The following is a 14,491-nucleotide window of genomic DNA, read 5'->3' on the forward strand; positions in this document are numbered from 1 at the left end:
CGCGGCAAAGGGAGTGAGCGGTGGATAACCGTGATCCGGACAAAAGAGGGACGCTACTACGATGATCGTCTATAATGTCATTAGCGCGAGCCCTTGCTATAGTCGGTGATACTTGTTTCATCTGGCTCATCTCACTCCTCTTTGCCTTCAGGCCCACCCACTATTCACCTCATTCACGACGATGCCACTCATCTCTTTTGTGTCATACCCTAATTGACAAGTTTTCTACTAACTTCGCTTACCACCTCCTCGTTTCCAAAAGTTGTACCATATCTTGTGTGACTGGCGATACCAAAGCAAATGCTAGTGATAAATAGACCGGTAAATGACGCATATTAAGAACCATGGAGGAGATGAGAAACTAACCCAGTGAATGTTGACACTTGAAGACTGGCAAAGTACATTCTCATTTTGTCTTGGACATGTATCTCTAGCCCTTGCACCTGCTCCGCTCCCGCTTTACGATCTTTAGTACCAACCTTCATTAGTCAAGGACACACTTTTCCTTCATAGAGACCGAATCAAACAACCATAAGATAGGAAGAAGTTTGTTCTCCGTTCCAACTAAAACAAGCGGAAGGAACTAGGAGAGCAATACAGAACACTCAGACAAAAATAACTATGCTTACACTGTTTATTGTGTGGTAAAAAAGGGCTTTATCAAATCACCCTAAACTAAATAGGAAGAGCAACACCATACACCATGACATTATAAGCTCATACCCGGTGGCATTCGGTGAAACCCGTCAAGGGTGCGAGCTCTACCTGACCGCCGACTCTCATCCCCCACTCGACACGGGCCACGGCAACAGTGTCGAGCGGAAGAAGGGAGTCAACAACGAAGACGTGCCGCCACTTGAGCATTACTCTCTCTGTAAAGAAATATATGTGCGTTTAGATCTGGCCGGAGTCCATGCCCTCATGCCTCGGGAAAAAAATGCAAGAACAAACGTAAGGGAAAGTAAACATGTTTTCCGGCCGAGAAAGCGTAAACATAGGAAAGACGCCATCATCTAAACCCACTCCACGAGCTCCATCGACGACTGGTCGGAGTTTGATCCCATCTCTTCTGAAATCCAAACCAAAATTCCTTCCTTTTCTTTCTTCCTTCCGTCCGAATCAAAGTGGCGAGGTCTCTTCCTCTCGGACCTCCCCAGCTGCGCCGGGAAGGCCCATGGCGATCCCCCGCCGCCGCGAGCTCCTCCTGCCTGCGGTCGCCGCCGCCCTGCTGCTGCTCCTACTCGCCGGACGCGCGGCGGCCGACGACGCCTCCAGCGACGACCGCGGCCACGACGCCTCCCCCGGCTGCAACAACAAGTTCCAGCTGGTAAAGACCCAATCCCCATCCATTCTGCTCCCCGTCAGATCTCGTCGCCCCTCCGCTCGCGATTCGAGGATTGGGTTCTGACTCGGATTTTCCGATGTCAAATGTGGAATCTTTCTTTCGACGTAGAGTAGAATAGATGCAACCCTGCTAGATAGGATGAGCTCTGTTGGATTGAGACCAGATTGAAAGAAAATATCTCAGCTGTAACACTTGAGCATCAAACGAATTAAACCAGTCTGCTGAGCAGCAACCTACAGCATTTTCTGGATTGTTGTTACACATCGGAGCAGCATGTGTCTTAGAACTGAACCCAAACCTACACTTTGTATGCATTGTCTGGTCCAAATCTTAGATGAAAACAAGACACTGCTGCACCTAGACCTAGTTTAGCCCCCCATTCTTTCTCATGCTTCCAGATTTCCTTTTTCTCCAGGTTAAGGTGAAGAACTGGGTGAATGGAACCCAGGGCACGACCGTTGTCGGACTGAGCGCGAGGTTCGGGTCCCCCTTGCCTAGAACTGTCGACGGGGCTCAGAGAACATTTGCTGCCCTCACCAATCCTCCAGACTTGTGCTCCAATTCGACCTCAAAGGTTCGGGTTCGGCCCCGATATGACTCGGTTACTACCAAGTTGTTTTCATAAGCATTTTTCTAATATAATCTAAACTAATCCTTGCTGCTGCTGCAGTTGACCAATTCTATTGCCTTAGTGGCACGTGGAGGGTGTCCTTTCACCGCCAAGGCCGAATTTGCGCAGGCTGCTGGTGCAGCCGGTTTGGTTATTATAAATGACGATGAAGGTATTACCAGGACAGCCTGAGATATATTGTTATCTCTGCCCTGTTCGATATTTTTCTGGTAGGCATGCCTGATTCTCTTGCAGACAGTAATCCGTTTGGTCAACTCTGTGTTTGCAGAGCTTTACAAGATGGTTTGTGGTGACAATGATACTTCACTTAATGTGACAATCCCCGTCGTAATGGTGCCACATTCAGCAGGCAAGAATCTGAAGGACTTACTGGATCATGGAGCAAAGGGTAAGTACATATTCTTCTTAACTCTCCTTACTATTGTTAGCTGTTGAACTTCGTAATTGCTACAGTAGTAGAGTTTGATTAGTTAAACATCTGTAGTCTCTTATTTCTGCTTATTTTCCTAATAAATTGCAAGATCATTTTGCAGACGATAATCCATTAGTTTGACTCCATTCTGTCTAATCAAACGTTTTAGAAACATTTGTTTCCATATTGTGTCAACTTAACTTAAAGCACGGAATGCTTAGAATTCAGACAATTGCATGCAATTTTAATCTATTTTTTGTTAATGGAAGGGAGTTATACACTTATACTTACCATAACATTGAAGTGCTTGAGCATCTCCCTCAACCCTGCATGTGTATTCACAAAATTTTGTATTAGAATTATAATTTGAAAAGTAGTTAATGCATAGCAAACCCAGTACCTAGACAAACTGCTGCATTTTTATCTAAGGCCTACGTGATAAGCCAGACAGATAATTGGCTGAAATAAGTGATATAGGGAAGGCGGCAGATGGGGGAATGAGAGAAAAATGATATTTTATTTCATGGCATGTCTCACCATGTAGCCAATATTTGTGCTAAACATTCAAGAAAATGCACCATAGATCCTTTGTGGTATGTGGCAGTTCCTCTAGTTATGGTAGAGGTTCCGACCCTGGATGCCTCATGTGCTTGTGAATCCATGCTAATAGTGTAAATTGGTATAATCATAGTCTAACTTCTTACTGAAGGACCGTCTTTGGATCCTTATCACAGAGCTTCTACATTTTTTAACACAAGTCAACTACTTAATGATCACATTTGTACTCATATGCCATGCATAAATAGTGTTTTCTTGAATGACTAATCTAAGTCCCATATCTTGTGAGTTAATTTTGATACACCAGACTATGCATTGCTAATAAGTGAATGTTCTTTTGCTGTAGTTGAGGTGCAGTTATATTCGCCAAATCGACCAGTTGTGGACCTTTCCGCATGCTTCTTGTGGTTAATGGCTGTAGGAACTATAGTCTGCGCCTCACTCTGGAGTGAATTCGTTGCATGCGAACAGATTGATGAGCATTATAATCAGCTGACACGGCAGGTCCTGACTTTTCTCCCTGTCCAGACTTGATGGCAGTTCATGCAATTTAGCTTCTCATATGCATATACTAATCAGTAAATCTCGACTCAGAACAGGGATGACTGACGAGACACTAATAGGACTGCAGTGTAGAATACATGATTGTTGTTTGATTCCATGTTATCTACAGTTTTTTTATTTCACCTTGAGTTGCAAAAAAAATTGTTGTTAGGCACGCTTGCTACTTATGAATGATTATTAAAATAAAAAATAATTTGCATTTTATTGTGTTTGTTTCTAGCTAATGAGTAGTAATTTTCAGGTTATCACTTGGTTAAGTGTTTTTGCTAATGAGTTTCTTCGTTTCATACTAAACAGCCGGGACCTAATTCTGGAACAAACAACACACAAGATAAAGAAATCCTTGAAATCACAGCGAAGGGAGCTGGTGTTTTTGTGATAGTAGCTTCAGTTTTCCTTCTCCTCCTCTTCTACTTCATGTCGTCTTGGGTCGCCTGGCTACTGATTGTATTGTTCTGCATTGGTGGTACTGAGGTATTTCCTCGTATATTCTCTATCTTTGCACTCTTTTGATCACAAGGCCTGTCTACTTGTACAAATACTTCTCTTGGCGCTTGGTTATTGAAGTGCTTGTTTAGTTTTTTATATTGGTATTTGGTTGTGAGTTTGTTTCTGTTTTGTGTCTTTCAGGGTATGCATGTTTGCTTGGTGACAATTATCTCTAGGTAATGCATGAAATAGTTTACATCAAGCATTTTTTTTTCAATGCTCTTTGTTTTATTTATCTCATTGTCTGTGCCTCGTGTGCGCCTTGTTTACAGGATTAATAAGGATTGGGGAAATAATACTGTACAATTGCCCTTCTACGGGGAGGTCTTGGCCTTGTCTGTTGGAATAGTACCATTCTGTACGGTCTTTGCCATTCTATGGGTTGTTTATCGGCATTCTTCGTTTGCTTGGATAGGCCAAGACATCCTTGTAAGTTGAATTGATGATGATTCTTAGGTTCTCTTGCTATGTTTCTAATCTTTATTTTAATCCTTGTAAGACGGTTTTTTATGACCTTCAGTATTTAGTCTATATTTTAACCATGCAGTCTGTATTTGTCACAGGGTATCTGCCTGATGATAACTGTGCTTCAGATGGCGCGCTTACCTAATATCAGGGTATTGGCATGTCTATTTGCAGTAGTCCTAACAGTTTTACGACTCCTGCATGTATCAGAAGTATCTAAGGCTGTATCTTTGCAGGTTGCATCAGCTCTTCTTAGTGCTGCATTTGTGTATGACATCTTCTGGGTCTTCATTTCGCCTCTTATATTCCATGAGAGTGTTATGATTGCAGTAAGTGCATTCTTGACCTTTTACATTTACATCTAGAGTTATTACCAGTTACGCTCTAGTTTTACAGGTTAATTTACACAGTAGATTTTCTAGTTAAAGCAATGGATTAGGCTTGTTTATCCTCATCAAAAAGATAAATAAAAATGGAATAGTCTTGCAACCACATGACGAAGCCATTTAAGGTAGGTGTACTTTGAGGGGGCAAGGATTTGGTAGGTTGTAAAATCGAGAGGAGGACAGGACAGAATCCACTAGGGTTACTTGCTTAAATACCTTCAGAATTAAGAGAATAATGAGTAGCCTATCTTGAAACTGAGTGGACTGTTAGAATATTCAGTGTTATGATCTAATTTGGTGCTCTCATGACCCATATAAAATTGATGTATATTGGCAGCAAATGTTCAGACTCGAAACTGTAGTGAAATGTTTAGCACATGTTCTTTTTAATGGCTTATAATTTGACGTTAAACAAATACATTATCCAGCAAAAGCTCATGTTTTTAGTAGCCTATCTTATTCTATTATGTGCTGTGACTTGTGATTGAAAATTTCATTTTTATTAAAACCTTCAGGTTGCTAGTGGTGACAGCTCAGGGGAAGCAATTCCGATGCTCCTAAGAATACCTCGTTTCTTTGATCCATGGGGTGGCTATGACATGATAGGCTTTGGTGATATTATTTTCCCTGGATTGCTCGTTGCATTCAGCTACAGGTACTCTATGCATGTTACTCCGTTAGTTCACTAATGGGTATACACATAGAAGTACTTTAAATACTATCTGGTAGTCTGGTCCCATTCTTGCTAAACGCGATGAAGGCCTTAAGACTCACACTTTTTGTTCTGAACCTTCATTTGGGATAACTAACTACCATGCTGGAAGATAGGTTGAGATGGCGAATATTGGGGAGATAATAGATCAATTCTTCTTGCTAGGTTGAGATTGAGAATATTAGGGAGACAATAGACCGATTCTTCTTGCTTATCTTGGACATCTTCATATGGTGAATGCTTGGGCCCTTGACGTTTCGTAGCACAATAAGAACTCTGTTTGTATGAGAGGTTTACGCCATTTGTTAATGATACATCATCACTTTGCTATACGATGCAGATTTGACAGGGCAGGCAAAAAGGGTATCTTGAATGGATATTTTCTATGGCTGACCGTGGGATATGCTGTCGGTAAGTGTGCTTGACTCATCTTGTTCTGTAGATAGTTCATTGTTTGTAGGAAGCAGTACCTCTTGTGCAGATCTCACATTTTCATTTTCTTTTTCCCCTTGCAGGCCTTTTCCTTACCTATCTTGCGCTTTTCCTGATGGATGGACATGGTCAGCCGGCGCTGCTGTACCTAGTTCCTTGCACGTTAGGTAAGCATACAAATTGTTCCTTTTGGTGCCTCGTCTTATCTACTTACTCCCTTCCCTCAATCAGCGCGACTGATGCCCGTATCGTACATTGTCATACCAGGGGTTATTGTGGTGCTTGGTTGGATAAGAGGCGAGCTGCCTCACTTGTGGAACTACGGAAGAAGACCAGAAAATTCAGTCGGCGAAGAAGTCTGAAATGTAACCTGACAGGATTATTTGTACTTGGAAACCGTTGACATCCTTCGATCTAATCAGTTAATGGATCTCAACATGATGCTCCATATCCGTGAGAACTGTGCGGCTTCGAGGAAATGTAAACTTAGCTGTAGCCAGATTTGTGTTTGGTATAGGTTGTACTTCGTCGACCTTGAAACGTGTGAGTTGAGGTTCGATGTGGGAGTTAACTTTGTATCAACAACAGAGATTACATATTATTTTATATAAGGCTGAGCTAATGGTATTCTATTCTTAACAAAACCATGATCACCTATGGGAGTTGAACAATCATTCAAACCCTAAATTTTCAGGACATTACAATTTCAGATATAGTGGCACATTGGGCCACCCATGTTCAAATATGTGCCTGCTTGCAAACAAAAAACTGAAAGTGATGTTTTGCCAAGAACATCTAACTAGTTCATTGTCCACAACTAAGTGAACTTCCAAGACGAAGATGAGGCCATCATTTAATAATTTCTTCACAAGTTCACTCAGTAATCTAAACTTTCAAGTTAACTAAGTGTGGATTTGACCCCACCTGTAAAGAGGAGGCAACCATCTAATCATCTCATGATAATCTCTCTAATCTGTCTGAGCATTATAAATTTTGGAATGGTATTCTATTCTTGCAAAAATCAAGATTACCTATGGAACTGAGCAATCATTCAAACCCTAAATTTTCAGGACATTGCAAATGCATATATAGTGGCGCATTGGGCCGCTCATGTTCAAACATGTGGATGCAAACAAACTCTGAAAGTGAATTACTAGTAGGATCAGATAGATATAAGAGCATTGTAAATTCTGGGTGAAGATGAATCATCATCGTCATACAAGGAAGAAATAAGCTCTGCATAATAATAAAATTGACACAGGAATCACTCATAATGCACAATGTGGGGATTCATATTTCCACACTGGCATCACCCGATTAGACCCGTCTTGAGTTGAGTTTCAACCATACAGAAAATAAAAGCATGCAGAACTAGCACAAGTATCCATCCGACTGTACAATTGGTGTTCTTTACAGAAAACCAAACCAAAAGCATCATCATCCAGTCATCATCAACTCCCCACATCTATCTGTACAGAGTTCGGGGGGTCAAAAGAGGGGGGGACCTAGCAAACTCCCGACTGCGATTCAAAGCCGCTGCTTCAGGGGGGCGACATCCGCTGCGACAAAAACCGGTAGATGCGCCATGCCACGCCACGCCATAATTCCTGCACTACTAAACCAATCTTCCTCACTTTTATACAGTTTGGGGGTGGACACCGCCTTTCGTTACAAGACAGTTAGACTCCGCGGCGGCGACTCCGAGCCTCTTTGTTGGTTATATAATCTACAAACTCCCCACCATGGATTTCTCCCCGGATATCTTGATCTCGTTGGGATTGTCGTCCTCTTCAAAGCCGAGGGGCTCCTTGCTGGAGCCTGCCCCACCATCCAGAGGCATGTGGATGCATATCCCATTTGGGAATGGTTCCTGAGTTTCATTCATGGTATTAGAGCACTTGCATTAAAGGTCAATATTGCTCAAAAAATTGCATAAACAGAACACTGGTAGTAAATCGTGTCCCCGGGTATTACACTTCACTTTTGAAAGAACTACAACTAATGTTTCAAAACAGATGGCCTTTCCCTTTCAGCATGCAATGCAACAACTTGTTACCTGATTTCCAGTCTCTGGTCCATTGGAATGAAAAAGAATGGGGCGGCATCTCTTGTCCTCGTTCATCAAACTTGAATTCTGGAAATGTGAGATTAGTGCATTCCTTCCCTGGATCCTACCATAAGCCAATGACGCTACTTTCTCGCTGTTAAATTTCTCCCACTTCTTCCCATTGAAAGCCTGTAATTAAAGGTAGGCATCCAAAAGGTCATATTTCAAGCTGTTGAGATTAATTCAACCAGCGAGCATAGGCTGCTGTGAAATTCAGCTAGACATGGATCGGTAAGAGAACAATGGAACATGTAAAGGACCAACAAAGAAAACATACCTGGTAGAAAGATACAATGTGCACAGGGGATATCATGTTAATGAACGCATAACCAACATTGCATTTGTTCTGCAGGGGAAAATGAAAAAAAAAACAATTATTACACTGCTGGATATCTGAATACCTCGTTGAAAAAGTCAATATCAGATATACTACCTTGAAATCAATTGGCAGGTAGAAGAAGTCATATGTTCCTTTGTGGAGCTCATCGATTGCAGCCAAAAGCATCTTGGATGTGTACCTATCGAATTCAGGAAAAAATGAGTAAGGACAACCAGCAAGCAAAATATAAAGAGCACACAAGAAGACACCAAATGAGGACACGGGCATACTTGTTTGGGATGTTTTTAATCATCAATGTTGTCCGAGTATCCTCCCCTTTACGGATCTTGTCCAAATCAAGCTGATACTGCTTCTTGCTATCTGCCTGGAACGCGCTGCTGTCAACTCTGCGGTTACGACCACGCTCAATGGTGGAGCTGTCAAGTCCATAATAACCAGGTCCTTGATATGTGGTGTTCCCAAAGAATGGTGGTTGCCCAAGTCTTGGCGATGGTACTGGTCTGAAGTTAGTAGAGTTATTATCTGTCAGGCTTCCACTTAGAGCAGAGACAGGATTCAGGGAAGCACGAGAAGCCATGTTCAGCATGAGGCTTCCCCCGTTTCGGTTAGCACCGCCAATGTTCCCCATATTTGCAAACCTAACTTGATTCATAAACGATGTCTCGGGCGATTCAGGCAAAAATCCGAAGTGGCTCTCAAACGGAGCTCCTGAAGGGGCAGACCCAACATGATGACGGTTTTGATCCAAAGATCCGAACAATGAAGCCTGGCGACTACCATACAGGAAGCCCTGACCCTGAGGGCGGCTACTAGATGACATTGCATGACCAACTGGTGGTGGACGCCACATTGATGAGGACTGGGAATGCTCCGGATAAGGCTTTGGGCTGCCCCACAGAAACTCAGGCCCTGTTAATGTCCCAGGACTCGAGCTCATATGGTCACTTTTGCGATCTTGGTATGACTGTGAGTGCTGAAACGCAGCGCCGAGGGACTGGTTGCTGTTTGAGAATACTTGATCATATTTAGACCAGTTGTTGTCCTTCCCAATTGGTGCAATCTTCAGAGCATTTGACATCATTGAAGGGGACATTCCGATAGGGCTCATTCCGTTTCCAGTAGGTGAGTTGCTGAATGCATGCAGCAAATTGTTGTCGGTTGGGCTACCATACTGAGCCCATGCCCCTGACAAGAGATGATGCATTTCTTAGTTGTGAACAGGTGTTTGGAAGAAAATTAGATAAAGTGAGGATAACAAGACTTAAAACTGATCCAGTAAAGTACCTGGAGGAGAGTTAGCCATAGGCGATCCGACGTGAGAATGCCTATAACCTCTGGGTTCATCTTCTAGTTCATGACCAAGGTGTTGCACCAAGCTAAATCAGAAGAAGAAAATAGAAGAAGAGTCAGATCAGACTGGAAAAAGTCATCAAAGACAGATATCTGAAAATTTGTGTTGTCCAAAATTCAAGGAACATCTCTCGAGGAGCAAACAGGCATATCTACTGCTTATTCAAATATACCATTCAATAACGCTTGGAACATTCATACCTTCTGCGTGTTCCACCAGGACGACTTGGCTCCAACTTGATACGTTTTCCAGCAATCTCACTCTTATTCAGTGACCGAAGAGCAGCTTCTGCCGCCCTAACATCGTAGAACTCAATAAACTTATGGTGCTTTTTGTTAGGCGTCTCTCTTATCTGCAAACAGAAATCAAACAGCTTGAATGAATACCAAAAGAAAGATGTATGAAGCTGCATTTTTCAAGCAGAAACCTTAATTTAGGAGGAACAAAATTTGGGAGTAGCATCCTGACCTCCTTTACTTCCCCATAAGTTCCGAAAATCTGGCGAACCTCTTCATTAGAAACTGACGGATCCAAGTTAAAGATAACAAGAGTCCCCTGGTTTAAATCTTTGTCAGATGGATTCTCCTGCAAAGACCAACAAGGCATTCATTTTCAAGAACTACTTTTGCGGCCAAGGGCTAAGTGTGCAGAAGAGAAATGTAACAAACCTTTGGGATAGAAAAATGAATGTCGAGCTTTCTCCTCCTCAGAGGCTTATTCTGCAACGAACGCATTGCACCGCGTGCAGCTCGGATATCAAAATAAGATATCATTACAAAGCCCCTATGCTTCGTTGCGGTGTACAGGGTCCGGATATCCCCAAATTGCTGAAAGGAATGACAATAACGTCACTGTCAAGACCAACTGAGATTCGACATCAAACGGATACAGATAAGAACAAACGGTGGTTATGATTAGTCAACACAGAAGATGAAGGTGTCAAGATCATAAATATCCTATATACAGAAGATGTTCAGATACTAAATGATACACCTACTGCTGCTGAGTAATAACAGACAAATTGGAGTGGTTAAAAGGACATAAATCTGGTTCTCTCTCTAAAAAACAGAGTACATAAATCTGGTTACCTCAAAGAGAGAGCGCAGTTCAGAGTCCTCGACGTTACTGTTAATGTTCCTCACGAACAATGTCCTGGAAGGGTGCTCCCCCAGCGGATGCTCCCCAGCCACAGCTCCAGGACTGTTTGACAGACCGAAATTGTTGTTTACCCCATTGGCCCTGATCCCATCGCCTATGCTTGCATTCCCCAGACCAGCTGTGATGCTGTCCAGAGGGTCCGAGTCCAGCTCCATTCCCCCTCCACTTCCAAAGACATCAAACTCCTCCAGTTCCTCCGCGGGGTTAGTCTGCCCTGCCGGCTCGATCTCATTCGTGATCCCAGCGAAAAGCTCATCCTCATCGGGCAGCAGGTCGTCGATCTGCCGCAGATCAAAGTCAAACGGGTAGTCGTTCCCCTGAGGATCATCGTCGAATTCTTTCAGTTTAGCAGATGCGTCGTCCATCGAAGGGGTGCCATGTGCGGAGTCAGGAAAGTTCACTGGAAGAAAAAGGAAATGCACAGGATGAGGATTCAGGAATACAACATGACAAAATTTTGGATTTTGCCAAACTTTTTCTGGCAAACTAATGCTGAGACTAGTTAACAGCAAAAACTGGTGTTCCCCCCTATTTCCATGCATCCATCTGAACAATGCTAACTGGTAACTCTGACATACACAACACAGCAAGACTTGGTAAACAAAAATACACAATCATTGGCAATCCTTCCTTGAGAAGAAGGGGACAATTATTGGCGGGCGGGCCTACATTTTTCGTGCGGCAGAACGGGCAGCGAGGTGGAGAAGATGCTGGTGTCGCCGGCTCTGAGGCCATTGGGCGGGTTGGGGTTGTTGTTTGTCAGGGGCGGCGCCGGAGGGACTCCCCACGGGCTGCTGCTGCTGCTGTAGCCCGGCGCCGCCTGCTGCCGCTTCTTGACGGCGAGCGGCACAGCGAAACCTGTAACAGAAAAAGAGCAGAAGCAGAGATATTAATAATTCAGATAGTGGAGCAGAGGAAACAGAGCAAAGGCAGGGCAGACATTGAGATAGATAGAGGAGGAAGCAGAGCCTACCTGGTGGGCTGAGAGGTGCCGGCGATCGGTCCATCAGTGCATTCGGGGATGGGCACCTGCAAGCAAATGGAGCTAATTTTAGCATCAAGTAGTTATGTGTGTATGTCAATGGGGAAAACGCGGATGAATTAGGATTGGTGGGGGAAGGAAGGAAGGAAGGAGGTAACTGAAGAACAAACCGGGTCAAAGAGTGTATTTCGGAACTGGATAAGCACAGGGAAGGATGGAAGGAAACGAAACCGAACCCACCCTGGCCACGATCAAGAAATCAATCAATCCAATCCAATCCAATCCAATCTAGAGGGCCCAAGTAGGACAAGTAGATTGGGAACATCAAGGAGATACGACCTTATTGGCAAGTAAGAGAGCTGGAATTGTTCCGGTCCATTCATGGATGGGGAGAGAGGAAGGCAATCAAATCAGGGAAGATTAACAAGCCCTGAGTAACCGGAGACGATCAGACTAGTAATAAACCCATCAAGAACCCACCCACCCACCAACGGAAGAAGAATTGGGGGGCCAAGAAAGAAGCCGACTGACCTGGCGCCTCCGGCGGCGGGGCGGGGGAACCCTAGCAGCTGGACTGAATCGGAATCCCTCTTCGCCTTGGTCTCCGGCCCGGGCGTGCTGCTGCGTTGGTTCGCGGGACGGAGCGATTTCTTGGGAGACGAGGGGAAAGGCGAAATCTTTTCTCTCTTCTCTCGTCTCTCTCTTGTTTTTTATATATACTCCATCCACTAGTGAATCATCAAGAGAGAAATAAAATAAAAATGGGTTTTTTACTGGCCCAAGCAAGCGACGCAATTGGGTACTGGACGCCCAGAAAAAAAACAATATACTTAATGATTATCCACAAAATATAATAATCCCATCCCATTTTTTAAGAAAAGAAATAAAAATGGGAAGTAATAGTAGTAGTAGTAGTGGGATAGGGACGGGTATGATGATTGAGGCCATCCGTCCTCCACTGAATCCCTTTTCGTCACTTGACAATGGCGGGTGGGGCCGAGCACACCTGGGAGCCCACGCGTCAGCCCCACTGAGTGGATCACGCATCCGTAAAGCTCGCATGTGCTGCTAGTGGCCAAGAGGAGAGGAGAGGAGAGGAGGTGGGCCCACGAGGACGATGCTCGGGCTGTGGGCCCGCCCTGTCGGTCCTTCCTCCTTGAAGAGCGAGCGAGAGGGCCCGTGCCTGCCTTCATATGCTGCATTGGAACGTCGCCTCGCGTCCGCCCGCTTCATTCTCTCCTCGGTTTACACCATCCACAGCCGGACTGCAAATCGGACCCGCAGCTCTAGCAGACCTATCAAAAACCACAAACCCGCATAATTCCGATGAGTATATAGATTCGGGTCAATTTTATGGTTAGAATAGATCCGCATACTCGCCCGGCCCGTATAATAATGTACCGCAACCAGCAAACCGCCGGCCCTAATCAGTATATCTACGGGGTCACAACGCAAACCCTATCCCTCCGCCGTGAAAAGGGTGTGGTCGGAGGAGCTCGGACGTCGCGGAGTCATCGGGACGGAGGACTTCGTCACCGGTGTCGACACGCTCGCGGCCGCCATTGCCGAGCGGAGCTTGCACGAGGAGGCGGAGCGCCGGCACCACCACGAGCAGCTCAAAGACCTCGTGTTCCGGCAGGCGGTCACGGCCAAACTCGCCGCCAAGGAGAAGGACGACGAGTGGCGGCGCATCCGCAAGGAGCTGAGGGAGAAGTACATCGACCTCGGCAGCTCCGGCGAGGAGGATTGAGCTCGTCGCCGTGAGATCCATGGCCGCGAGCTCGCCCCGTGAGATCCCCCCCACCTCTAGTACTAGTACTGATGTAGTATGCAGTATGAACTAGTGTTTGATCATGTATAAATATGTAGTATGTGATGAACTACTATGGTGCGATTTCTCCCCGAAACTGTTTTTTAAAATTATGTAGTTTCATCTACGGTTTCTGTTCGGCCGCGCTCGTTCTTAACCCGCAAACGGAATCTTCATCAAACTGCAAACGCGTTTTGCGGGTCGGTATTTTGCAGGGTCTACTAGAGTTGCTCTAAACGCTCGCAGACAGACGCAACCTGCCGTGTCCACGAACAGTGATTGGTCACGCCAATTTCCTGCTCTGCATATGAGTTCAACTTCTAGATTCATACAAACCATACAGATTAAATCTATGTATTAGGACACACTGGCTATGATTCATCGTCGGAGATGTCACGACGTCGGTGCCAGGCGCCGGGTGGATGGGCGCGTACGAAAGCTCTGGCTCCTCCTTATCCATATACACGAGCATCTCATGGATCTCTTGCCGACGAGGGCGTCTGGCCTCCGCATCTGACTTCGAGCAGAGGGAATCGAGGATGACCTGCTGCTCCGCGTGCAGATCCACGTCCCCAGCATCCTCCATATCCTTCTACGGCTAGATCCACTGCATCCGGAGGTAGGCCCGAGGCGATCCGGACTTCGCGCCTTGCCCGGACCTGCAGCTGGCTCTCCAGCGTTAGATATGGGTAGAACCTTACCTGGCGGTGTGGGGGCATGGCTACTAGAGGTGCCAGATGGCAAGTGGA

At 45.0% G+C, this 14,491-nt stretch overlaps 2 protein-coding genes across 4 annotated transcripts; one reads left to right on the forward strand and one right to left on the reverse strand.

Moving 5' to 3' along the window:
• The first annotated feature begins 1,026 nt into the window (after positions 1 to 1,026).
• Positions 1,027 to 6,626, forward strand: LOC123149859 (signal peptide peptidase-like 2). Of its 2 annotated transcripts, XM_044569627.1 has the most exons (14): positions 1,027 to 1,327; positions 1,761 to 1,919; positions 2,016 to 2,127; positions 2,245 to 2,364; positions 3,293 to 3,450; positions 3,808 to 3,984; positions 4,141 to 4,175; positions 4,272 to 4,428; positions 4,563 to 4,616; positions 4,701 to 4,793; positions 5,366 to 5,505; positions 5,903 to 5,973; positions 6,078 to 6,161; positions 6,262 to 6,626. In XM_044569627.1, exons 1-14 carry the CDS (start codon positions 1,175 to 1,177, stop codon positions 6,354 to 6,356), a joined length of 1,608 nt encoding a protein of 535 aa, XP_044425562.1. In that variant the 5' UTR covers positions 1,027 to 1,174; the 3' UTR covers positions 6,357 to 6,626. The 2 variants fall into 2 exon arrangements, with proteins under 2 accessions (XP_044425562.1, XP_044425561.1); XM_044569626.1 differs by having other exon boundaries at positions 4,563 to 4,793.
• Positions 6,627 to 7,211: 585 nt separating this feature from the next.
• On the reverse strand, positions 7,212 to 12,679 carry LOC123149860 (protein MEI2-like 2). Of its 2 annotated transcripts, XM_044569629.1 has the most exons (14): positions 12,464 to 12,624; positions 12,103 to 12,362; positions 11,924 to 11,979; positions 11,620 to 11,808; positions 10,881 to 11,350; positions 10,461 to 10,619; positions 10,261 to 10,377; positions 9,993 to 10,144; positions 9,726 to 9,817; positions 8,711 to 9,626; positions 8,535 to 8,619; positions 8,379 to 8,447; positions 8,051 to 8,230; positions 7,212 to 7,864 (listed from the first exon to the last, which is right to left on the reverse strand). In XM_044569629.1, the coding sequence occupies exons 3-14, from the start codon at positions 11,955 to 11,957 to the stop codon at positions 7,721 to 7,723; spliced, it is 2,607 nt and encodes an 868-aa protein (XP_044425564.1). In that variant the 5' UTR covers positions 11,958 to 11,979; positions 12,103 to 12,362; positions 12,464 to 12,624; the 3' UTR covers positions 7,212 to 7,720. The 2 variants fall into 2 exon arrangements, with proteins under 2 accessions (XP_044425564.1, XP_044425563.1); XM_044569628.1 differs by lacking the exon at positions 12,103 to 12,362 and having other exon boundaries at positions 12,464 to 12,679.
• Positions 12,680 to 14,491: the final 1,812 nt, after the last annotated feature.

The sequence above is a fragment of the Triticum aestivum genome, chromosome 7A (genome assembly GCF_018294505.1).
Source record: "Triticum aestivum cultivar Chinese Spring chromosome 7A, IWGSC CS RefSeq v2.1, whole genome shotgun sequence".
Classification (NCBI taxonomy): domain Eukaryota; kingdom Viridiplantae; phylum Streptophyta; class Magnoliopsida; order Poales; family Poaceae; genus Triticum; species Triticum aestivum.